Source organism: Natator depressus, chromosome 12, assembly GCF_965152275.1.
Source record: "Natator depressus isolate rNatDep1 chromosome 12, rNatDep2.hap1, whole genome shotgun sequence".
Taxonomy (NCBI): Eukaryota; Metazoa; Chordata; order Testudines; family Cheloniidae; genus Natator; species Natator depressus.
The window spans coordinates 1,322,874-1,348,396 of NC_134245.1; the positions used below are offsets into that span (position 1 = coordinate 1,322,874).

The 25,523-nt window shown below is 49.5% G+C and overlaps 1 protein-coding gene across 3 annotated transcripts in view; it reads right to left on the reverse strand.

The window, feature by feature from the left end:
* The window catches only part of ZNRF1 (zinc and ring finger 1), a 103,473-nt gene that overhangs the window by 19,127 nt on the left and 58,823 nt on the right, over window positions 1-25,523 (reverse strand). The window contains exons 2-3 of one of the 3 annotated variants that reach the window (XM_074968308.1): window positions 11,553-11,648; window positions 8,489-9,834 (exon numbers count right to left, since the gene is read on the reverse strand). The exons of 1 other annotated variant lie outside the window; for it this stretch is intronic. In XM_074968308.1, the coding sequence (XP_074824409.1) occupies window positions 9,086-9,834; window positions 11,553-11,648 (845 nt within the window). In that variant the 3' untranslated portion in view covers window positions 8,489-9,085. Of the gene's footprint in view, window positions 1-8,488; window positions 9,835-11,552; window positions 11,649-25,523 lie in introns of those variants that run through there. One more of the 3 variants, XM_074968309.1, reaches the window with a different exon arrangement.

The following is a 25,523-nucleotide window of genomic DNA, read 5'->3' on the forward strand; positions in this document are numbered from 1 at the left end:
CATGCCTGACTAATCTAATTGCTTTCTGTGACGAGATAACTGGCTCTGTGGATGAGGGGAAAGCAGTGGACGTGTTGTTCCTTGACTTTAGCAAGGAGCAACAGTATTCTCCCACAGTATTCTTGCGAGCAAGTTAAAGAAGTATGGGCTGGATGAATGGACTATAAGGTGGATAGCAAGTTGGCTAGATTGTCGGGCTCAACGGGTAGTGATCAATGGCTCCATGTCTAGTTGGCAGCCGGTATCAAGTGGAGTGCCCCAAGGGTCGGTCCTCAGGCCGGTTTTGTTCAATATCTTCATAAATGATCTGGAAGATGGTGTGGATTGCATCCTCAGCAAGTTTGCAGATAACACTGAAGTGGGAGGAGAGGTAGATACGCTGGAGGGTAGGGATAGGATACAGAGGGCCCTAGACAAATTGGAGGACTGGGCCAAAAGAAATCTGATGAGGTTCAACAAGGACAAGTGCAGAGTCCTGCACTTAGGACGGAAGAATCCAATGCACCGCTACAGACTAGGGACCGAATGGCTAGGCAGCAGTTCTGCAGAAAAGGACCTAGGGGTTACAGTGGACGAGAAGCTGGATATGAGTCACCAGTGTGCCCTTGTTGCCAAGAAGGCCAGTGGCATTTTGGGATGTATAAGTAGGGGCATTGCCAGCAGACCGAGGGACATGATCGGTCCCCTCTATTCGACATTGGTGAGGCCTCATCTGGAGTAGTGTGTCCAGTTTTGGGCCCCACACTACAAGAAGGAGGTGGAAAAATTGGAGAATGTCCAGCGGAGGGAAACAAAAATGATCAGGGAACTGGAACACATGACTTATGAGGAGAGGCTGAGGGAACTGGGATTGTTTAGTCTGCGGAAGAGAAGAATGAGGGGGGATTTGATAGCTGCTTTCAACTACCTGAAAGGGGGTTCCAAAGAGGATGAATCTAGACTGTTCTCAGTGGTAGCAGATGACAGAAAAGGAGTAATGGTCTCAAGTTGCAGTGGGGGAGGTTTAAGGTTGGATATTAGGAAAAAATCTTTTTCACTAGGAGGGTGGTGAAACACTGGAATGCGTTACCTAGGGAGGTGGTGGAATCTCCTTCCTTAGAAGTTTTTAAGGTCAGGCTTGACAAAGCCCTGGCTGGGATGATTGAGTTGGGGATTGGTCCTGCTTTGAGCAGGGGGTTGGACTAGATCCTGAGGTCCCTTCCAACCCTGATATTCTACGAATCTATCTAGCTTCCTTTTGAACCCCCTTATGGTATTGGCCTTCACAACATCCTCTGGCAAGGAGTTCCAGAGGTTGACAGTGTGAGTGAAAAAATACTTTGTGTTTATTTTAAACCTGCTACCTACTAATTTCATTTGGTGGCCCCTTGTTCTTGTATTATGAGAAGGAGTAAATAACACTTCCTTATTTACTTTCTCTATACCACTCATGATTTTATAGACCTCTATCATACCTTGTCTTAGTCGCCTCTTTTCCAAGCTGAAAAGTCTTATTAATCTCTCCTCATATGGAAGCCGTTCTATACCCCTACTCATTTTTGTTCATAGAATCATAGAATATCAGGGTTGGAAGGGACCTCAGGAGGTCATCTAGTCCAACCCCCTGCTCAAAGCAGGACCAATCCCCAATTAAATCATCCCAGCCAGGGCTTTGTCAAGCCTGACCTTAAAAACTTCTAAGGAAGGAGATTCTACCACCTCCCTAGGTAACGCATTCCAGTGCTTCACCACCCTCCTAGTGAAAAAGTTTTTCCTAATATCCAACCTAAACCTTTTGTTGCCCTTTTCTGAACCTTTTCAAATTCCAATATATCCTTTTTGAGATGAGGCAACCACATCTGCATGCAGTATTCAAGGTGTGGGTGTACCATGGATTTATACAGAGGCAATATGATATTTTCTGTCTTATCTCTTTCTTGATTCCCAACATTCTGTTCACTTTTCTGACTGCCGCTGCGCATTGAGTGGATGATTTTAGAGAACTATCCACGACTCCAAGATCTCTTTCTTCAGTGGTAACAGCTAATTTAGACCCCATCATTGTATATGTATAGTTAGGATTATGCTTTCCAATGTGCATTACTTTGCATTTATCAACATGAAATTTCATCTGCCATTTTGTTGCCCAGTCACAGAGCCCTGGTCTATACTATGGGGTTAGGTCGAATTTAGCCACGTTCGGTCAATTTTAAGATGACTGCGTCTACACAACCAAGCCCGTTCCGTTGACCTAAAGGGCTCTTAAAATCGACTTCTGTACTCCTCCCTGGTGAGGGGAGTAGCGCTAAAATCGACCTTGCTGGGTCGAATTTGGGGTAGTGCAGACGCAATTAAATGGTATTGGCCTCCAGGAGCCATCCCAGACTGCTCCAATGTGACCCCTCTGGACAGCACTTTCAACTCCAATGCACTAGCCAGGCACACAGGAAAAGCCCTAGGAAATTTTGAATTTCATTTCCTCTTTGGTCAGCGTGGTGAGCTCAGCAGCACAGGTGACCATGCAGTCCCCCCAGAATTGCAAACGAGCTCCAGCATGGAGCAACGGGTGACACTGGATCTGATTGCTGTATGGGGAGAAGAATCTGTGCAGGCTGAACTCCGATCAAAAAGAAGAAATGCTGATATATATGCCAAAATCACACAGGGCATGGTGGAGAAAGGCTGCAACAGGGACACACAGCAGTGCCACGTGAAAGTCAAGAAGCTCAGGCAAGCCTACCAAAAGACAAAGGAGGAAAACAGTCACTCTGGGTCAGAGCCCCATACATGCAGCTTCTATGATCAGCTGCATGGCATTCTAGGCGGGGACCCTACCACTACCCCACCACTGTCCGTGGACACCTGCAAGGGGGGAGTCTCATTCAACAGGGAGGAGGATTTTGTGGATGAGAAGGAGGAGGAGAATGCGCAGCAGGCAAGCGGTGAATCCATTCTCCCTGGCAGCCAGGACCTTTTCATCACCCTGGAGCCAATACCCTCCCAAGGCAGGATCCCCGACCCTGAAGCTGGAGAAGGCAGCTCTGGTGAGTGCACATTTGTAACTACAGTACAGAGTTTAAAAGCAATAGTGGTTAATGTTTGATTTGCCCTGAAGAATTGGGATGCATTCGTGGCCAGTACAGCTATTAGAAAAGTCTGTTAATGTGTCTGGGGATGGAGCGGGAATCCTCCAGGGACTTCTCCATGAAGCTCTCCTGGAGGTGCTCTGAAAGCCTTTGCAGAAGGTTTCTGGGGAGGGCTGTCTTATTTCGTCCTCCACAGTAGGACACTTTACCTCACCAAGCCAGTAGCAAGGAGTCTGGAAACATTGCAGCACAAAGCATGGCAGCGAATGGTCCTGGGTTTTGGTCGCATTCAAGCAACATTCGGTCTTCATCTTTCTGTGTCAGCCTCAGGAGAGTAAAAAGAAAAGGAGTACTTGTGGCACCTTAGAGACTAACCAATTTATTTGAGCATAAGCTTTCGTGAGCTACAGCTCACTTCATCGGATGCATACTGTGGAAACTGCAGAAGACATTATATACACAGAGACCATGAAACAATACCTCCTCCCACCCCACTCTCCTGCTGGTAATAGCTTATCTAAAGTGATCACTCTCCTTACAATGTGTATGATAATCAAGTTGGGCCATTTCCAGCACAAATCCAGGTTTTCTCACCCTCCGCCCCCCCACACACACACAAACTCACTCTCCTGCTGGTGCCAGCAATGCCCCTCTGCCATGTACATTGGTCAAACTGGACAGTCTCTACATAAAAGAATAAATGGACACAAATCAGATGTCAAGAATTATAACATTCATAAACCAGTTGGAGATCACTTCAATCTCTCTGGTCACGCAATTACAGACATGAAGGTCACTATCTTACAACAAAAAAACTTCAAATCCAGACTCCAGCGAGAAACTGATGAATTGGAATTCATTTGCAAATTGGATACTATTAATTTAGGCTTAAATAGAGACTGAGAGTGGCTAAGTCATTATGCAAGGTAGCCTATTTCCCCTTGTTTTTTCCTACCCCCCCCCCCCCAGACGTTCTGGTTAACCTTGGATTTATGCTGGAAATGGCCCACCTTGATTATCATACACAGTGTAAGGAGAGTGGTCAGTTTGGATGAGCTATTACCAGCAGGAGAGTGAGTTTGTGTGTTTTTTGGGGGTGGGGGGGGGTGAGAAAACCTGGATTTGTGCTGGAAATGGCCCACCTTGATTTTCATACACATTGTAAGGAGAGTGATCACTTTAAATAAGCTATTACCAGCAGGAGGGTGGGAGGAGGTATTGTTTCATGGTCTCTGTGTATATAATGTCTTCTGCAGTTTCCACAGTATGCATCCGATGAAGTGAGCTGTAGCTCACGAAAGCTTATGCTCAAATAAATTGGTTAGTCTCTAAGGTGCCACAAGTACTCCTTCTCTTTTTGCGAATACAGACTAACACGGCTGTTACTCTGAAACCTTAGGAGAGTGATATCATTCATGGTCACCTGGTTGAAATAGGGGAATTTTTGTAAGGCAACAGTAAAAGGACCCTGTTCATGCTGGATTGTTTGCGTTGGGCTAAAAGGGAGCATAGATTCATAGATATTTAGGTCAGAAGGGACCATTATGATCATCTAGTCTGACCTCCTGCACAACGCAGGCCACAGAATTTCACCCACCAGTCCCATATAAGCTGCTCCATTATCTGTGATCAGTGTCAGACTGGGGTCATCTCATTTGCCTTTTAAAACATTGGTACAACATTAGCTTTCTTCCAGTTTTCTGGAACTCCCTTGGTGTTACGGAGAATAGCTAAGTGGTGGGGGGAGGGGTGAAGGGATCATCTCAGAGAATAGCCACGCGGTGCAGTGGGGTGCAGGGTGCTGCACATCCACCTGAAAACTGCAGCCCCTCCTTTTAAATGTGAAACCCAACCGGCATTGCTTGCTATGGGACAGGATGGCACTGCAGTTTGAAACCATTCCCACATGTTATGAAGGCGTAAGAAGCCAACCCCGCGTACCAAAAGGCTTACCATGGCTGCCTGGAAACCAAATTCTACGGCCCAGCTGTTTGTAATGTGTCACCATACCGGCAGGCGCTCAATATAAAAGGCAAAATGCGACCTTGTACCTAAAACACATGTGCTGTCTGCTGTGAATTCCTTGATTCACTGTGAAAGAGTCTCCCTTTTGTTCTCAGAAATGTATCATCTTGAATTTTACTCTCCCTTTTTATCTCCCCCCAGGTGCAAATGTTTCTATGCTCCCCCTAACCCTAACCCAACCACCTGTCCTCCTCCCCCCCAAGTTCCATATCCTCCTCACCCAGACACCCAAGAATGCGGTGGGGGAGGCTCTCGGCACCCAGCCATTCCACTCCAGAGGATGGCCCAAGCAACAGAAGACTGTCATTCAAACAGCTTTTGACACGGTCTCCCACAGTATTCTTGCCAGTAAGTTAAAGAAGTATGGGCTGGATGAATGGACTATAAGGTGGATAGAAAGTTGGCTAGATTGTCGGGCTCAACGGTTAGTGATCAATGGCTCCATGTCTAGTTGGCAGCCGGTATCAAGTGGAGTGCCCCAAGGGTCGGTCCTTGGGCCGGTTTTGTTCAATATCTTTATTAATTATCTGGAGGATGGTGTGGATTGCACCGTCAGCAAGTTTGCAGATGACACTAAACTGGGAGGAGTGGTAGATACGCTGGAGGGTAGGGATAGGATACAGAGGGACCTAGACAAATTAGAGGATTGGGCCAAAAGAAATCTGATGAGGTTCAACAAGGACAAGTGCAGAGTCCTGCACTTAGGACGGAAGAATCCCATGCACCGCTACAGATTAGGGACCGAATGGCTCCGCAGCAGTTCTGCAGAAAAGGACCTAGGGGTGACAGTGGACGAGAAGTTGGATATGGGTCAACATATCTTGCTGCCAAGAAGGCCAGTGGCATTTTGGGATGTATACGTAGGGGCATTGCCAGCAGATCGAGGGACGTGATCGTCCCTCTCTATTCGACACTGGTCAGGCCTCATTTGGAGTACTGTGTCCAGTTTTGGGCCCCACACTACAAGAAAGATGTGGAAAAATTGGAAAGAGTCCAGTGGAGGGCAATGAAAACGATTAGGGGACTGGAGCACATGACTTATGAGGAGAGGCTGAGGGAACTGCGATTGTTTAGTCTGCAGAAGAGAAGAATGAGGGGGGATTTGACAGCTGCTTTCAACTACCTGAAAGGGGGTTCCAAAGATTCATAGATATTTAGGTCAGAAGGGACCATTATGATCATCTAGTCTGACCTCCTGCACAACGCAGGCCACAGAATTTCACCCACCACTCCTGCAAAAAACCTCACACCTATGTCTGTGCTACTGAAGTCCTCAAATCGTAGTTTAAAGACTTCAAGGAGCAGAGAATCCTTCAGCAAGTGACCCGTGACCCATGCTACAGAGGAAGGAGAAAAACCTCCAGGGCCTCTTCCAATCTGCCCTGGAGGAAAATTCCTTCCCGACCCCAAATATGGCAATCAGCTAAACCCTGAGCATATGGGCAAGATTCGTCAGTCAGATACAACAGAAAAATTCTTTCCTGGGTAACTCAGATCCCACCCCATCTAATAGACCATCACAGGCCATTGGGCCTATTTACCATGAATATTTAATTACCAAAACCATGTTATCCCATCATACCATCTCCTCCATAAACTTATCGAGTTTAAACTTAAAGCCAGATAAATCTTTTGCCCCCACTGCTTCCCTTGGAAGGCTGTTCCAAAACTTCACTCCTCTGATGGTTAGAAACCTTCGTCTAATTTCTAGTCTAAATTTCCTGGTGGCCAGTTTATATCCATTTGTTCTTGTGTCCATTGGTACTGAGCTTAAATAATTCCTCTCCCTCTCCAGTATTTATTCCTCTGATATATTTATACAGAGCAATCATATCTCCCCTCAACCTTCTTTTAGTTAGGCTAAACAAGCCAAGCTCCTTGAGTCTCCTTTCATAAGACAAGTTTTCCATTCCTCAGATCATCCTAGTAGCCCTTCTCTGTACCTGTTCCAGTTTGAATTCATCCTTCTTGAACATGGGAGACCAGAACTGCACACAGTATTCCAGGTGAGGTCTCACCAGTGCCTTGTATAACGGTACTAAAATCTCCTTATCCCTACTGGAAATACCTCTCCTGATGCATCCCAAGACTGCATTAGCTTTTTTCACGGCCCTATCACATAGGTGGCTCATAGTCATCCTATGATCAACCAATACTCAAGGTCCTTCTCCTCCTCCGTTACTTCTAATTGGTGCGTCCCCAGTTTATAACTAAAATTCTTGTTATTAATCCCTAAATGCATGACCTTACACTTCTCACTATTATATTTCATCCTATTACTATTACTCCAGTTTACAAGGTCATCCAGATCCTCCTGTAGAATATCCCTGTCCTTCTCTAAATTGGCAATACCTCCCAGCTTTGTATCATCCGCAAACTTTATTAGCACATTCCTGCTTTTTGTGCCGAGGTCAGTAATAAAAAGATTAAATAAGATTGGTCCCAAAACCGATCCTTGAGGAACTCCACTGGTAACCTCCCTCCAGCCTGACAGTTCACCTTTCAGTAGGACCCACTGTAGTCTCCCCTTTAACCAATTCCTTATCCACCTTTCAATTTTCCTATTGATCCCCATCTTATCCAATTTAACTAATAATTCCCCATGTGGCATGGTATCAAACGCCCTACTGAAATCTAGGTAAATTAGATCCACTGCGTTTCCTTTGGTCTAAAAAATCTGTTTCTGTCTCAAAGAGGGCGATCAGATTGGTTTGGCACGATCTACCTTTTGTAAAACCATGTTGTATTTTGTCCTATTTACCATTGACTTCAATATCCTTAACTACCTTCTCCTTCAAAATTTTTTCCAAGACCTTGCATACTACAGATGTCAAACTAACAGGCCTATAATTACCCGGATCACTTTTTTTCCCCTTTCTTAAAAATAGGAACTATGTCAGCAATTCTCCAATCATACGGTACAACCCCTGAGTTAGGGGATGGATCTAGACTGTTCTCAGTGGTAGCGGATGACAGAACAAGGAGTAATGGTCTCAAGTTGCAGTGGGGGAGGTTTAGGTTGGATATTAGGAAAAACTTTTTCACTAGGAGGGTGGTGAAACACTGGAATGCATTACCTAGGGAGGTGGTGGAATCTCCTTCCCTTGAAGTTTTTAAGGTCAGGCTTGACAAAGCCCTGGCTGGGATGATTGAGTTGGGGATTGGTCCTGCTTTGAGCAGGGGGTTGGACTAGATGACCTCCTGAGGTCCCTTCCAACCCTGATATTCTATGATTCTATGATTTGTAGTGTGGCTACAATAAGCAATGTGGCCTTGTCCTTCCCTCCTCCCACACCCTACCCCACCCGGCCTACCTTGTCAGTTATCTCACTTTTTTTTTTTAAATAAAGAAAGAATGCGTGGTTTCAAAACAATAGTTACTTTATTTCCTTTGCCAGCTGTGATCGAAGGGGGGGGGGGAAGAGTGGTTGGCTTACAAGAAATTAAAATCAACAAAGGGGGCGGGTTTGCAGCAAGGAGAAACACACAATTGTCACGAAACTGGTTTTCAAAGCCTCTCTGATGCGCAGCGCGCCTAGCTGTGCTCTTCTAATTGCCCTGGTGTCTGGCTGCTCAAAATCAGCCACCAGACAATTTGCCTCAGCCTCCCACCTGGCCATAAATGTCTCCCCCTTACTCTCACAGATATTATGGAGCACACAGCAAGCAGCAATAACAATGGGAATGTTGGTTGCGCTGAGCTCTAACCTAGTCAGCAAACAGTGCCAGCGAGCTTTTAAACGTCCAAAGGCACATTCTACCACTATTCTGCACTAGATCAGCCTATAGTTGAACTGCTCCTTACTACTGTCCAAGCAGCCTGTGTACGCCTTCACGAGCCATGGGAGCAAGGGGTAGGCTGGGTCCCCAAGGATAACTATTGGCATTTCAACATCCCCAATGGTAATTTTCTGGTCTGGAAAGTAAGTCCCTTCTTGCAACTGCTCGAACAGCCCGGAGTTCCTAAAGAGGCGAGCATCATGCACCTTTCCCAGCTATCTCACGTTGATGTTGGTGAAACGTCCCTTGTGATCCACCAGTGCTTGCAGCACCATTGAGAAGTACCCCTTGCGGTTTACGTTCTGGTTGGCAAGGTGGTCCGGTCCCAAGATAGGGATATGTGTTCCGTCTATCGCCCCACCACAGTTAAGTAACCCCATTGCAGCAAAGCCATCCAGTATGACCTGCACATTTCCCAGAGTCACTACCCTTGATAGCAGAACGTCAGTGACTGCCCTGGCTACTTGAATCACAGCAGCCCCCACAGTAGACTTGCCCACTTCAAATTGATTCCTGACTGACTGGTAGCAGTCAGAAATTGCAAGCTTCCACAGGGCTATCGCCACTTGCTTCTCAACTGTCAGGGCAGCTCTCATCTTGGTATCCCTGCGCTTCAGGGCAGGGGAAAGCAACTCAAAAAGTTCAAGGAAAGTGGCTTTACGCATGCGAAAGTTTCGCAGCCACCGTGAATCATCCCAGACCTGCAACACTATGCGATCCCACCAGTCTGTGCTTGTTTGCCGGGCCCAGAATCGGCGTTCCACTGTATCAACCAGCCCCACTGCCGCCATGCTGTCCCAATTGCCACAGCCCATGCTTTCAGGAACATCTGTGTCCATGAACCGATCACAGTCGTCCTCATGCTGGTGCCTCTTAGCCTGGTTCTGCACATCCTCCAGGATAATGCGCAAGGTGTTTACAGTGCTCACAACAGCAGTGGTGAGCTGAGCAGGCTCCATGCGTGCTGTGGTACGGCGTCCGCACGGGTAACCCAGGAAAAAAGGCGCAAAATGATTGTCTGCCATTGCTTTCACGGAGGGACGGGCAACTGAAGACATGTACCCAAAACCACCTGCGACAATGTTTTTGCCCCATCAGGCATTGGGAGCTTAACCCAGAATTCCAATGGGCAGCAGAGACTGCGGGAACTGTGGGATAGCTACCCCACAGTGCACCACTCTGTAAGTTGATGCTAGCCATGGTACTGAGGACACACTCCGCCGACTTAATTCGCTTAGTGGGGACATACACAATCGACTGCATAAAATCGATTTCTAAAAATCAACTTCTATAAAATCAACCTAATTTCGTAGTGTAGACATACCCCTAGTTTTGCGAGATCCCTTTGTAGCTCTTCGCAGTCTGCCTGGGACTTAACTATCTTGAGTAGTTTTGTGTCTGCAAATTTTGCCACCTCACTGTTTACTGCTTTCTCCAGATCATTTCTGAATATGTTCAATTGGACTGGGCCCAGTACAGACCCATGGGGGACACCACTATTTACCTCTCTCCATTCTGAAAAATGACCATTTATTCCCTACCCTTTGTTTCCTATCTTTTAACCAGTTACCAATCCATGAGAACACCTTTCCTCTTATCCCATGACTGCTTATTTTGCTTAAGAGCCTTTGGTGAGGGACCTTGTCAAAGGCTTTCTGAAAATCTAAATACACTATATCCACTGGATCCCCCTTGTCCACATGCTTGTTGACCCCATCAAAGAATTCTAGTAGACTGGCGAGGCATGATTTCCCTTTACAAAACCCATCTTGACTATTTCCCAGGAAGTGGGTTACCTGGACCACTAGATCCTACCACCAGCCACACAGTGTCTTGGCTGCGTAACCAAGTTAGGCCAATCAGTTCCCATCCCCAGTGTTCAATTCCTCACTGATCAAGTCACTGGGAGAAATGAAGTGACCCCAGAGTGCCCTGGGGGCATTCCCACCCCACAAATGCTCTGGAGGAAATGCACATAGCCTGCCCTCCCCAGACACTACACTTCAGGGTTTCTGCTCCCAGCACAGCCTACGTCTAGGGCTGCCCCTATCTTCTCCCCACACACTCCTCCACCCCACTCCCACCTGGCAAGGCAAAGCTCTGCACAGTGCAAGCCAACAGGGTTGATCCTCAGCCCCCAGCCCCACACATGTGACCCAGCTAGCTGCCCCCCTTCCCCCCCACTGGGGTAGTTTTGGGAAGAGCCAAGTAGGGCTGGATGGGGGCTGTGTGGGGAAGGGTATTACACCTAACAAGGGGGTGGAGAGCAGAGGCCTGGGCACACAGGACCAATAGCTGGTGGGCCACTACCAGCTGAAGAACACAAGTGTGACGGGAAGTCCCTGAGCTGGAAGCAAAGCAGGGGGGGAAGGGCATGGCCGAGACGGGGCAGCTCCTGTATCCGAAGGGTGGAAAGAAGCAATAGCCCTGGATAAGCTGGGGGTGGGGCTAACTCATAGCCCAGGAGAGCATTCATCTGGGCATGCTTCCCCGTAGCAAGCCAGCTAAAGCCGACCCCTCCAAGCCTGACAGCTGGGCCCTCTCCTGGAGGGACGCAGCACGTCTGCCTGCGATGAGGCTTTTCTCCGTGTCCTGGGCTGAGCTGCCTAGCAAACCCTGTGGTGTTTACTGGCCCTCCCTCGGGCTCACGAGCCAGCTGCTGCACACAAAGGGAGCCCTTACCGTTGTAGGAGAGGCGGGGCTTGCTCAGACACATGATAAAGTGCATTTCCATCTCGTCGGAAGCCACAGATTTGGAGCAAATGGGGCACTTGAAACCTGGAAAGAAGCAGAGGGAACCACGATTAGACAACATGCACCCCAACCCCACAAGGGAGCCGGGCCGCAGGCTCGCTGCTGCCAGACGGCAGGCCCTGGCATGCAGTAACCAGCTGCTCCAAGCAGACAGCCAACACTGCCCAGGTGTTAACAGAGGCTCTTACCAAGAGCGAAGACACTCCTTGCTCAGTACCTAGAACTCTGCTAGCACTCTGTGCCCAGTCCACTGCTGCTCCCCGCATGACGCACAGGCCAGAACACGCCTGCCAGCCACGGGAAATGCAAATGCATTCTGTGCACATTCTGTGCCACGGCTAACGCAGGCAGGACAGAGGCAGAGACCCCACACTGGGGTCCCACGCCACCTAGAGCACGACCACCCAACGAACACGGCTATCGGCCAGTTCACTTCCCTAGCGAGCACTGCCCACAGCTTTCTCCAGCCTAGGTTTAGATAATGGAGCTCCCACCTTTCCCAGTAGGGCTCGGTCAGAAAGAGCCCGTGCCGGAAGCTCAGATTCCCCCCTCTGAATTTCACCCCACTCCTGCTAGCCACACTGCTAGTTCCCCTCCCTTTTGGAGCATTTGTATTGCTGTTGCTAGCACATGGAGCAGGTCTGTGCTGGACATGCAGAGGATCCACAATGAGGAGCTAACCCAGCTCATGTAATGAACGGGCACAGAGCCCCAGGGGGGAGGAGGAGGGGAGAGGGAGACGGTGGTGAGGGACACCAGCAGCACGACATGGCTGCTCAGCTTGGCCACAGCTGCGGCTCTTGCCCTTTTTCAGGCTGTCATAAAAATAAAGGGAAGGGTAACCACTTTTCTGTATACAGTGCTAGAAAATCCCTCCTGGCCAGAGGCAAAACCCTTTCACCTGGAAAGGGTTAAGAAGCTAAGGTAACCTCGCTGGCACCTGACCAAAATGACCAATGAGGAGACAAGATACTTTCAAATCTGGGCGGGGGGAAGGGGAGGGAGGGAGAGGAACAAAGGGTCTGTCTGATGCTTTTTCTGGGAACAGATCAGGAATGCAGTCTTAGAACTTCGGTTAGTTAGTAAGTAACCTAGCTAGAAATGCGTTAGATTTCCTTCTGTTTAATGGCTGGTAAAATAAGCTGTGCTGGATGGAATGTATATTCCTGCTTTTGTGTCTTTTTGTAACTTAAGCTTTTGCCTAGAGGGATTCTCTATGTTTTGAATCCGATTACCCCGTAAGGTATTTACCATCCTGATTTTACAGAGGTGATTCTTTTACCTTTTCTTTAATTAAAATTCTTCTTCTAAGAACCTGATTGATTTTTCATTGCTCTTAAGATCCAAGGGTTTGGGTCTGTGTTCACCTGTACAAATTGCTGAGGATTTTGATCAAGCCTTCCCCAGGAAAGGGGGTGTAGGGATGGGGGGGGGGGATATTTTGGGGGAAGATGTCTCCAAGTGGGCTCTTTCCCTGGTCTTTGTTTAACACGCTTGGTAGTGGCAGCATACGGTTCAAGGACAAGGCAAAGTTTGTACCTTGGGGAAGTTTTTAACCTAAGCTGGTAAGAGTAAGCTTGGGGGGTCTTTCATGCAGGTCCCCACATCTGTACCCTAGAGTTCAGAGTGGGGAAGGAACCCTGACATTCACTATGCTGCACTTCGTGCTCTCAGCGCCTAGCCGCCTGGGATCCCAAGTCCCTTTTTTGCTGGCATTCCTGTTCCCATCTTACTCAGTGGAGAGGGGAGCTGCTTCCCACAAAGACATGGTTTGTACCCTGATACCACTGGGCAAACCCAGTGTGTTTCACAAACCTCAGCAGACACCTCGGTGGTTTTATCCCATCTGTACATGGGGGTAATCTCAGACAGACAGAGAGAAAGTGACTTGCCTAAAGTCAACCGGTCTGCCACAGGATAAGGGTCCTGGGTTCCAACTGCCACCTAAATCTGCCTCAATTCAGCACTGGAATTATTGGTGGCCACATAGAGACATGCTTCTAACATGTCCCCTGGACACACAGTGTGACGTAGGCATGTGTGTGTCCTTTTAGGAATCAGAGAGCACTGGGAGGAGGAGTAGCCTAAGATGAAAAAGTCAACCCAAGCCCCAGGTGGCAGGCAAAGGGGGCCGGCAGGCAAGCAAACTCCGCTCAGAATGATCCAGCCCTGCAAAGGACACCTCCTAGCTCTCACAGGCCCCATCTCTGACAGCACCCAACGTAACAGAGCTCTCAGCCTGCTTGATCTGGTTCTGATTGCTGGAGCCCTGAACAATCCCCGTGGGTCTGCGAGGGGGTGTGGGGGGGAAGCAACTCAACACAATTCTAGAGACAGCCTGTCTGTTTACAAACACCTCAGCACAAGGTCACAGCCAGCCATGGCCCAGGCTTTGAACACTGTGCTAGCTGGCCTGTTAACCACAGAGCTCCCAGCAATGGGACTGGTCCCAGCAGAAACAGAGAAAGAGAGAGTAGCCAATGAACAAGGTCTGCACTGAGAGCTAACTCTGGCAAATGTAAACAAGAAGTCTCTGCAGGAAGGGCAGGAGAGAGAGAGATAAGTGACCCCATTTTGATGGGAAAGTCTGTCCAATACCAGCCCCTAGGGGCCATCTCTCCTTCAGTGGTAGTGGCTCTGCAGCTGGCCTGAGATGCTGATGAGGGTCCCGTTGCTGGGTAGGCCCCAGCACACAGCACAAATCTGAAGGGCTGTGGAACTAGCTGGGTCAAGGAGTTGATATGATGCTGTACAGTCTTCAACATCTAGGCTGCCCTGCCAGTCCAGATTAGGTCAGCAGCGATGGAGGAGTTTTTGGAGGGTTGTTCAGGGCCTGTGGGGTTCAGGACCAGTTCCTAGCATAACAGGAGTCCAAAGGCCACTTTTGCTTCGGGGGCGGGGGGCTCAGCAGGAGGTGTGGGGACAGTAACTCCCTCCTCCATCAACCAGTCGGTCCCATCAGCCCAAGGCTGTAGCCTTGTCAAGCAGCCCAGCACTAGAGTGTCTACCAAGCCCCACACCAAGTGAAATCAGGGGCTTCCAGCCACTTGCAAGGCTTTGCAAGTTCCTGACACCTTTTGCTCAGAACAAGCACGCCCATGTGTCATGCTGTGAGTTACCACTTCACAGTTAGGGCTCTGAGCTTGTCCTCATGTAACAGGTGATCAGCAGACTCCCTGGTGCAAAGCTTCTGGAAGCCAAGTTCTTGCAGATATCGGCTTAACAATTCCCCTAGAGCTTTCCTGGGAAACCACAAAGTGGGTTTTAGCTCACGAAAGCTTATGCCCAAATAAATCTGTTAGTCTCTAAGGTGCCACAAGTACTCCTAGAATTTTGAAAGTTCACTCTTGTCTGGCCCATTGTTTCAAACAGTCTTTTGAGGCTTAGAATACTTCCCAGAGTTTACATTAGACATGGCTGCCCCCTAGGGACGTTACACAGTCCCACAACAATACATAACCATTTGCATTTTGAATACACTGAACTCCTAAAATACTTAAACTTAATTATTTTAAGGTTTGTCCAGAAAATTGCCATCTCTGTCACAATCTACCTGCTTGCAGTGTTGCTGCATTGGTCCCAGGATAAGAGAGACAAGGCGGATGAGGTAATATCTTTACCAACAGATGTTGTCCCAGTAAAAGAGACAAACTTGAGTGCCACAGAGCTCTCCTTCTGGTCTGAGGAAGGTACTCAGAGTGTCACAAATACAAGGCGGAACAGATTGTTAAGCATAAGGAGTTAACGTGTTGCAAGAGACCATTCCAACTGAAGTGAGCTATTAACACCTCTGCAGGATAAAGGAGAGTTACTGGGTTACAGGCCCTTGTAATGAGAGATAAAACCATCGTCTCTGTGAGTCCATGATTTTTGGTATCCACCAGAGTTATGAATTTCAGCTCTCAGGTTCATCTTCTGAAGGTGCTGGGAAGCTTCCTTTGAGGAGGAAGACTGAGAGGTCAGATATGGAGCAATCGTTTTGTGGTGTTTGTGTCTTATTTTTCTGCGAGACTTCATTCACGTGCACAGCGCACATTTCTGCACAGCTTCGTTCGAGTGCACATCATTCTGATTTCACCCACCTAGTTGATACCCTGGGTGAGGTACACCGTGTGTTGTGATAGGCATACGTAGGACCCCTGAAAGGCATGTTGTGGGGGGTGTTGATCATCATAGTAGTGGAGAGGACACTGCAGGCTTTGCATCTGTTCAGCTGGTGTGTTGTGGTCTGTGGGAAGCTTGCTTCTGATGAGCTTGCGAGGTTGTTTGGGAAAGGTTTCTTCCAGGATGTGGTCACTGTCAAGCGTGGGCTGTAATTGTTTCATGATACCCTGCAGAGATACTGGCTTTATGTCTCAGTAGCACAACTGGTAACCCATAACTCTCCTTTAAGGTGTTTCTTGCAACATGTGTTAATTCCTTATACTTCGGCATTGGTGAGGCCTCATCTGGAGTACAGTGTCCAGTTTTGGGCCCCACACTACAAAAAGGATGTGGAAAAACTGGAAAGAGTCCAGCGGAGGGCAACAAAAATAATTAGGGGGGTTGGAGCTCATGACTTATGAGGAGAGGCTGAGGGAACTGGGATTGTTTAGTCTGCAGAAGAGAAGAATGAGGGGGGATTTGATAGCTGCTTTCAACTACCTGAAAGGGGGTTCCAAAGAGGATGGCTCTAGACTGTTCTCAGTGGTAGCTGATGACAGAACAAGGAGTAATGGTCTCAAGTTGCAGTGGGGGAGATTTAGGTTGGATATTAGGAAAAACTTTTTCACTAGGAGGGTGGTGAAACACTGGAATGCATTACCTAGGGAGGTGGTGGAATCTCCTTCCCTAGGAGTTTTTAAGGTCAGGCTTGACAAAGCCCTGGCTGGGATGATTGAGTTGGGGATTGATGCTGCTTTGAGCAGGGGGTTGGACTAGATGTCCTCCTGAGGTCCCTTCCAACCCTGATATTCTAGGATTCTACGATTCAATAAAAGATATTACCTCACAATCTACATGGAAAGTTAGTATGCTGCAAACCAGTGTGTGAACAGACAGTGCCCTACCCAACCTGCACGCCCTGAAAGCCCCGTGCAGACCCTGCTGCCGTACTCCGAAAGCTCCCTACTGTACTTCAATGTACTCCCGTTCAAAGAGCAAGACATCAAAGTACACTTTTAGCACACAGCCCCAGGGTCCACGCAGCCAGTTAGTGCGTGGCAAGCCAGGGTGTGAACATACAGTGCACTGGCTTGCCACAGGCTGACTCTAAGGGCTTGGATACACTTGCGTGTTAGAGCGCAATAAAGGAGCCCCGGGCAAACTAGTTCGCTACCCGTCCACACTGGCAAGGCAAGTAGACAGCTCTGACTCCGCGGCTACAATGCTGTTGATACTCCACCTTGGCAAGTGGAATAATGTTTTGTGCACCCCCGCTGGAGCGCCGCGGCACCAGTGTGGATGCCCTGGTCCTACAGTGCGCTCTGATCAGCCTCCGGAAGTGTCCCACAATACCTGTGCTAGCCACTCTGGTCATCACTTTGAACTCTATTGCCCTGCCCTCAGGTGACCAATCGTCAGACCCGCCCTTTAAATTCTCAAGGAATTTGGAAAATCCCCTTCCTGTTTGCTCAGCCAGGCGTGGAGTGCTCTCAGCACATCTTTCCAGGTGACCATGCCTCCATGCGCCAGGCGATCCCAAGTATGGAACAATGGCGAGGTGCTGGACCTCATCAGTGTTTGTGGGGAGAAAGCTGTCCAGTCCCAGCTGCGCTCCAGCCGCAGGAATTACAATACCTTTGGGCAGATATCAAGGCACATGATGAAAAGGGGCCATGACTGGAATGCACCACAGTGCAGGGTTAAAGTGAAGGAGCTGCGGAATACTTACTGCAAAGCCCAGGAGGCTAACAGCTGCTCCTGTGCTGCCCCCGCAACCTGCTGTTTCTACAAAGAGCTGGACGCAATACTTGGGGGCGACCCCACCTCCACTCCGAGTACCACCATAGACACTTCAGAGCCCAGTTCAACAAGGCAGGAGGAGGAGCAGCAGCAAAGCAGGACCGAGGGTGCTCCGGCAGAGGAAGACACCCCGGAATCCCTAGATGCATGCAGCCAGGAGCTGTTCTTAAGCCAGGAAGAAGGGAGCCAGTCGCGACGGCCGGTGCTTGGGGAAGGACAAACGCCACAGGAGGTTCCTGGTATGTGGCTTTTATTTTGGGAAGGAAGTTATTCGGTGCGAGCTCTTGGGGCAAGGAGGGTTAGGGCCGCATGCTTAGATGCGGAATAGGGCGTTGATGCGCTCTCTCACATCGCGGTAATCGGCCTCAATGATCTCTTCAAAGGTCTCATCCAGAAAGTGGGCAATGCGCTTGCACAGGTTTCTGGGGAGAGCCACTGTGGTCCTGTCCCAGTCAGGCTAACTTGTCAGCGCCACTGTGCCGTGAGGGGCGGGGGGACCATTGCTGCACACAGGCAAGCTGCACACGGGCCAGGGTGGAAGCCACATTGCAGTAGAAGACCCTCCCTTGCTTCCCTGGTCACCCTCAGCAGCAAAATATCTTCCAGGACAGACTCCTGTGAAAATGTGGGGACAATGTTCAGCATAGGGGCCCCCTGCCGCTGTTGGCTCTCCCCAAGGCACAGAACCCCAGAGGACAGTACAGCCGTGAAACAATCAGTCACGCTTGACCCTGTGCTTACTCACCATTTTGGGGCTCCTGTGGATTACGTGCACACGCTTTCGCACAGACAAATTATGCTATTGTGTAGACTGTGCTTGCCCTTAAGTACAGGGGAATCATTGCTCTGTCTGTTGTGAACAATGCTGCCTCTGTTAAGTGTTGCATTTTGCCTTTACAGATGCAACTTTGAGATCTCACCGGCTGAAAGACTCCAAAGAATCAGAAAAAGGCCACATAGAAGCAAGGAAGACATGTTGCATGAAGTAATGCAGCATTCGAGAAATGAAAATTGAAAAGTGCAGGAGTGGCGGAACAGTGAAAGTAAGACCCACCAGCAGAATGAGGCGCGCCGGCATAAAAGCGCGGTGCTCCGGCAGCAAAGCACGGATCAGCTGATAGGCATAATGGAGCGCCAAGTGGACTCGATCCAGGCACTCGTAGCCATGTAGGCGGAGCACTACCACACCTGCCCCCCTCCCCCCCCCCCCCCGCAGCCCTTGTCCCAAAACTCTTTCCCTTGTGCCCCCATGTCACCTCCAACCCCACTTTCCCCATCCGGGTTCTTACCACCACCAGCTGCCTCCAACACCTGTAGCTTCACCACCCAGCCCTGCAAACTGTGACCTTTACTCACTGCACTCAACCCTCATCACCATGCATTTTAGCCAGCCAGAAGTGCAGCACTCACTGCACAGCACTCCAGACAGGAAGGCTGAGTATGATAACAGGGCATACACAAATCTGTGATTGTACCGTTCCCCATCCCACCCCCTTGCCCCTTTGTGTTTCCCAAGCAGTTGTGTTTCTTTTCTACAAATGCATTTTTTCCTTCTTCAGTAAATGGCTTTTTTGGCTGTGAAAACATTCTTTATTATTGCACTAAGTAAAAGATACTTTAGCCCAGGAAAGAAACAGGCACTGCAAGTCAGCGTAGCAACACAGATTCCTAACAACATTGGAACCACAGCAATTCACTCCCATGCAGGGCACCAGAAATTACCGGTGCCTTTAAGCCTCAAATTGCTCCCTCAAGGCATCCCTAATCCTGGCAGCTCTGCTCTCTGACTGTTCAAATTCAGCCTCCAGGTGTAGAACCTCTGAGTTCCATGCCTGAGTGAATCTTTCACCCTTCCCTTCACAAATGTTATGGAGGGTACATCCCCGCGGACATAACCGCGGGGATGTTCTCATCAGCCAGGTCCAGCTTCCCATACAGAGAGCTCCAGCGACTCTTTAAACAGCCAAAAGCACACTCCACAGTCATTCTGTGCCGACTCAGCCTGTTGTTGAACCGCTCCTTGCTGCTGTCAAGGCTCCCTGTGTAGGGTTTCATGAGCCATGGCATTAAAGGATAAGTGGAGTCTCCAAGGATCACAATGGGCATTTCGACTTCTCCTATGGTGATCTTCTGGTCTGGGGGAAAAAAGTCCCGGCTTGCAGCTTCCTGAACAGGTCAGCGTTCTGAAAGATGCGTGCGTCACGGACCTTTCCAGGCCAGCCTGTGTTAATGTCAATGAAATGCCCACGGTGATCCACAAGCGCCTGGAGAACCATCGAGAAATACCCCTTCTGATTAACATACTCAGAGGCTACGTGGGCTGGTGCCAGAATTGGAATATGCATCCCATCTATCGCCACTCCGCAGTTAGGGAAACCCCATTTGTGCAAAGCCAGCCACAATGTCATGCACCTTACCCAGAGTTACGGTTCTTCTGAGCAGGATGTGATTAATGGACCTACAAACTTGCATCAACACGATTCCAACAGTCAACTTCCCCACTCCAAACTGGTTAGCGACCAATCAGTAGCTGTCTGGAGTTGCCAACTTCCAGATCGCAATAGCCACCCGCTTCTCCACCGGCCGGGCAGCTCTCAATCTCGTTTTCTTGCGCCGCAGGTGGGGGCGGGATCCTCACACAGTCCCATGAAAGTGGCTTTTCTCATCCGAAAGTTCTGCAGCCACTGCTCGTCATCCCAGACGTGCCTGACGATGTGACCCCCCCCCCCCACTCAGTGCTTGTTTCCCAAGCCCAAAAGCAGTGTTCCAGGGTGGTGAGCAAGTCCGTGAAGGCCACAAGCAAACTCATGTCATTTGCGTTACTCGAGTCGATATCATCATCGGACTCCTCACTGTCAGTTTGCAGCTTAAGGAGTAACTCGACTGCCAGACGTAACGTGCTGGCAAGACCCATCAGCATATTCCTCAGCAGTTCGGGATTCATTCCCGCAGAACGAAAGGGAAGACAGAGCACACAGTACAAAAAAAACATTGGAAGATGGCGCCAAATGTGGACGGAAGGTCAGGGATTGCTGGGATGTGAACTGATGCATCACGGGGCATTGGGACATGACCCAGAATGCCCCGCACTCCCTGCCTCCTTCCCACAAGCCACAGCACCAGAATGGGAAGAGGTGCTCTGTGGGATAGCTGCCCATAATTCACCACTCCCAATACTGCTGCAAGTACAGCAAATGTGGCCACTCCAGTGCACTTGCAGCTGTCAGTGTGGACACACGGCATCGCTTTCCCTCTGCGCTCTACAAAGGCGAGTTTAAACTCACAGTGCTCTACATCTGCAAGTGTAGCCATGCCCTTAAAACGTAACCATGAGAGAGAGGGAAAGGGACAGAAAAGGAGAGAGGGAGGGTGTTGATGTTCGGCTCTAGGGGCTCATCTACACAAAGTTCTTCCCGATTAACTCCATGTGTGGACACATTTATTCCAGAGCAAAGTCTCCACACTGCAGCTAATGGGGAACAAGTCTGTGTGTAGACAAGGCCACAGTGAGCAACAGCACTGTGTGCAGAGGCTGTACTACCAGGCACCCAGGCTGCATCAAAGGTCGAAGCTGATTGAGGGCCAAGGCCCCCTCCCGTGCAAGCCTCCAGGAGCAAAAGCCACATCCCAACACCTATTCTTGCTCCAAAAGGTTTCCTCCCCCACCTGCCCATGGGGCCCATCCCCCAGCCTTTTAGACTCAAATCATCTCAATCTCAAACCCCCACCTATCTAGAAGGCAAGGGGGTGGCAGAACCTTTGTTCCCCCAGGGCTGGTGAACAGCTGTTGAGCAGCACAAGGGACTCATGACAATTGAGAACTTTGCCTTCACAACGCCCCCAGAGCCCCAGCCCTCTGGCACCGAAAGGCCAAGTGCTAACCCTAAGTTGGGTGGGCTGTCTCTGTCTCTCCCCCACCCCCGTGCAGTCACGCTCAGTACTGCCCCGTCCAACCCTTTACCAGCCAGCCACCTCTTCCAGCACAGAGCTCCAGAAGGCAGTGTGCTGAACTAGCACGGGCACGGCCAAGCTACGCCATGGTTACCAGTTTGCCCGCCCTGAGCTCAGCAGAGCTGAGCGCTCTCTGACGCAGCCAGCGCTCATAAGCTCCTGACGCATATCGGTATTAGAATATTCGTGTACTTCAGGAAATTCCCTGCCTGCAGAGAGGGAGAGGATAAATAGCTTTAAGAAGACAGGTCCTTCGATTAGGTCTGACTGCAGTGCTAAGAGCCCTCTTCATATATATGCATAGCCTGTAGAGGTGAGAGAAGGAACGTATACAAATTGGTTAAGGATTAATCAGATTTTTCTCTGCTACCAAATGGTTTTAGTTGGGTCATTTTTGCTCTTGAAAGCAGGTCTCGATACACAAATTCCCCCTGGTTTAACGAGAGTGAGAGAGTTCAGACCCTTCCTGTGCACAGAGCCAGAATAACGATTGTACACTTAAAATGGCCTCAACAGGAATGCGAAATATACGTTATTTAGTGCTTTACAGCAAAAAGGAGGCCAAAAGAATAACAACAAACAAGTCACTCATCCACCACTGAAAGGCAGCCATCTCTGGGGTGCCACGCAGCGTTCCTGAACAGCGCACAACACCGCACTGGTCAGGACAGGAAGTTAAGAATCTTGTCTCTGGGGGACACTGCAGGAGTGCAGGAGGCATAAGGTACTTGCCCGATCTGGCATTAGGCCTGGAAATCTGCAGAGAAAGTCATGGCACCTTCAGTGGCCATAAAATAGGTGAGGGCCCCGTGTGTTAGGTATCAAGAGGCCAGTGAAGAAGCTTGGCAACATGTGACCTCCAGAAGAGGTCAGCGGAATGTCCGGGTTCCAGTAACACAGACACAGGTAACTAACCGCTTTCATGTTCTCTCCACAGGTACCATTGCGGAGAGTGGACCAGATGATATGTCTGGGGGGAGAAAGCAGAAGGAGACTCCGCTGGTTGGAAGGCATGAGATGCGATGTCCTGAGGTTGGGGGTTCCACGACCACCACTCCCAAGAGGAGAAGGCGGGTGGTGGTGGTCGGGGACTCTCTCCTCCGGGGGACTGAGTCATCTATCTGCCGCCCTGACCGGGAAAACCGAGAAGTCTGCTGCTTGCCAGGGGCTAAGATTCGCGATGTGACGGAGAGACTGCCGAGACTCATCAAGCCCTCGGATCGCTACCCCTTCCTGCTTCTCCACGTGGGCACCAATGATACTGCCAAGAATGACCTTGAGCGGATCACTGCGGACTACGTGGCTCTGGGAAGAAGGATAAAGGAGTTGGAGGCGCAAGTGGTGTTCTCGTCCATCCTCCCCGTGGAAGGAAAAGGCCTGGGTAGGGACCGTCGAATCGTGGAAGTCAACAAATGGCTACGCAGGTGGTGTCGGAGAGAAGGCTTTGGATTCTTTGACCATGGGATGGTGTTCCATGAAGGAGGAGTGCTGGGCAGAGACGGGCTCCATCTTACGAAGAGAGGGAAGAGCATCTTTGCCAGCAGGCTGGCTAACCTAGTGAGGAGGGCTTTAAACTAGGTTCACCGGGGGAAGGAGACCAAAGCCCTGAGGTAAGTGGGAAAGCGGGATACCGGGAAGAAGCACAGGCAGGAATGTCTGTGTGGGGAGGGCTCCTGCCTCATACTGGGAATGAGGGGTGATCAACAGGTTATCTCAAGTGCTTATATACAAATGCACAAAGCCTTGGAAACAAGCAGGGAGAACTGGAGGTCCTGGTGATGTCAAGGAACTATGACGTGATTGGAACAACAGAGACTTGGTGGGATAACTCACATGACTGGAGTACAGTCATGGATGGTTATAAACTGTTCAGGAAGGACAGGCAGGGCAGAAAAGGTGGGGGAGTAGCACTGTATGTAAGGGAGCAGTATGACTGCTCAGAGCTCCGGTACAAAACTGTGGAAAAACCTGAGTGTCTCTGGATTAAGTTTAGAAGTGTGAGTAACAAGAGTGATGTAGTGGTGGGAGTCTGCTATAGACCACCGGACCAGGGGGATGAGGTGGATGAGGCTTTCTTCCGGCAACTCACGGAAGCTACTAGATCACATGCCCTGATTCTCATGGGTGACTTTAAATTTTCCTGATATCTGCTGGGAGAGCAATACAGCGGTGCATAGACAATCCAGGAAGTTTTTGGAAAGCGTAGGGGACAATTTCCTGGCGCAAGTGCTAGGGGAGCCAACTAGGGGGGGCGCTTTTCTTGACCTGCTGCTCACAAACAGGGAAGAATTAGTGGGGGAAGCAAAAGTGGATGGGAATCTGGGAGGCAGTGACCATGAGTTGGTTGAGTTCAGGATCCTGACGCAGGGAAGAAAGGTAAGCAGCAGGATACGGACCCTGGACTTCAGGAAAGCAGACTTCGACTCCCTCAGGGAACAGATGGCCAGGATCCCCTGGGGGACTAACATGAAGGGGAAGGGAGTCCAGGAGAGCTGGCTGTATTTCAAGGAATCCCTGTTGAGGTTACAGGGACAAACCATCCCGATGAGTCGAAAGAATAGTAAACATGGCAGGCGACCAGCTTGGCTTAATGGTGAAATCCTAGCGGATCTTAAACATAAAAAAGAAGCTTACAAGAAGTGGAAGGTTGGACATATGACCAGGGAAGAGTATAAAAATATTGCTCGGGCATGTAGGAAAGATATCAGGAGGGCCAAATCGCACCTGGAGCTGCAGCTGGCAAGAGATGTCAAGAGTAACAAGAAGGGTTTCTTCAGGTATGTTGGCAACAAGAAGAAAGCCAAGGAAGTGTGGGCCCCTTACTGAATGAGGGAGGCAACCTAGTGACAGAGGATGTGGAAAAAGCTAATGTGCTCAATGCTTTTTTTGCCTCTGTCTTCACTAACAAGGACAGCTCCCAGACTGCTGCGCTGGGCATCGCAACATGGGGAGTAGATGGCCAGCCCTCTGTGGAGAAAGAGGTGGTTAGGGACCATTTAGAAAAGCTGGACGTGCACAAGTCCATGGGGCCGGACGAGTTGCATCCAAGAGTGCTAGAGGAATTGGCGGATGTGATTGCAGAGCCATTGGCCATTATCTTTGAAAACTCGTGGCGAACGGGGGAAGTCCCAGATGACTGGAAAAAGGCTAATGTAGTGCCAATCTTTAAAAAAGGGAAGAAGGAGGATCCTGGGAACTACAGGCCAGTCAGCCTCACCTCAGTCCCTGGAAAAATCATGGAGCAGGTCCTCAAAGAATCAATCCTGAAGCACTTACATGAGAGGAAGGTGATCAGGAACAGTCAGCATGGATTCACCAAGGGAAGGTCATGCCTGACTAATCTAATCGCCTTTTATGATGAGATTACTGGTTCTGTGGATGAAGGGAAAGCAGTGGATGTATTGTTTCTTGACTTTAGCAAAGCTTTTGACACGGTCTCCCACAGTATTCTTGTCAGCAAGTTAAGGAAGTATGGGCTGGATGAATGCACTATAAGGTGGGTAGAAAGCTGGCTAGATTGTCGGGTTCAACGGGTAGTGATCAATGGCTCCACATCTAGTTGGCAGCCGGTGTCAAGTGGAGTGCCCCAGGGGTCAGTCCTGGGGCCGGTTTTGTTCAATATCTTCATAAATGATCTGGAGGATGGTGTGGATTGCACCCTCAGCAAATTTGCGGAGGATACTAAACTGGGAGGAGTGGTAGATACGCTGGAGGGGAGGGATAGAATACAGAAGGACCTAGACAAATTGGAGGATTGGGTCAAAAGAAATCTGATGAGGTTCAATAAGGATAAGTGCAGGGTCCTACACTTAGGATGGAAGAATCCAATGCACCGCTACAGACTAGGGACCGAATGGCTAGGCAGCAGTTCTGCGGAAAAGGACCTAGGGGTGACAGTGGACGAGAAGCTGGATATGAGTCAGCAGTGTGCCCTTGTTGCCAAGAAGGCCAATGGCATTTTGGGATGTATAAGTAGGGGCATAGCGAGCAGATCGAGGGACGTGA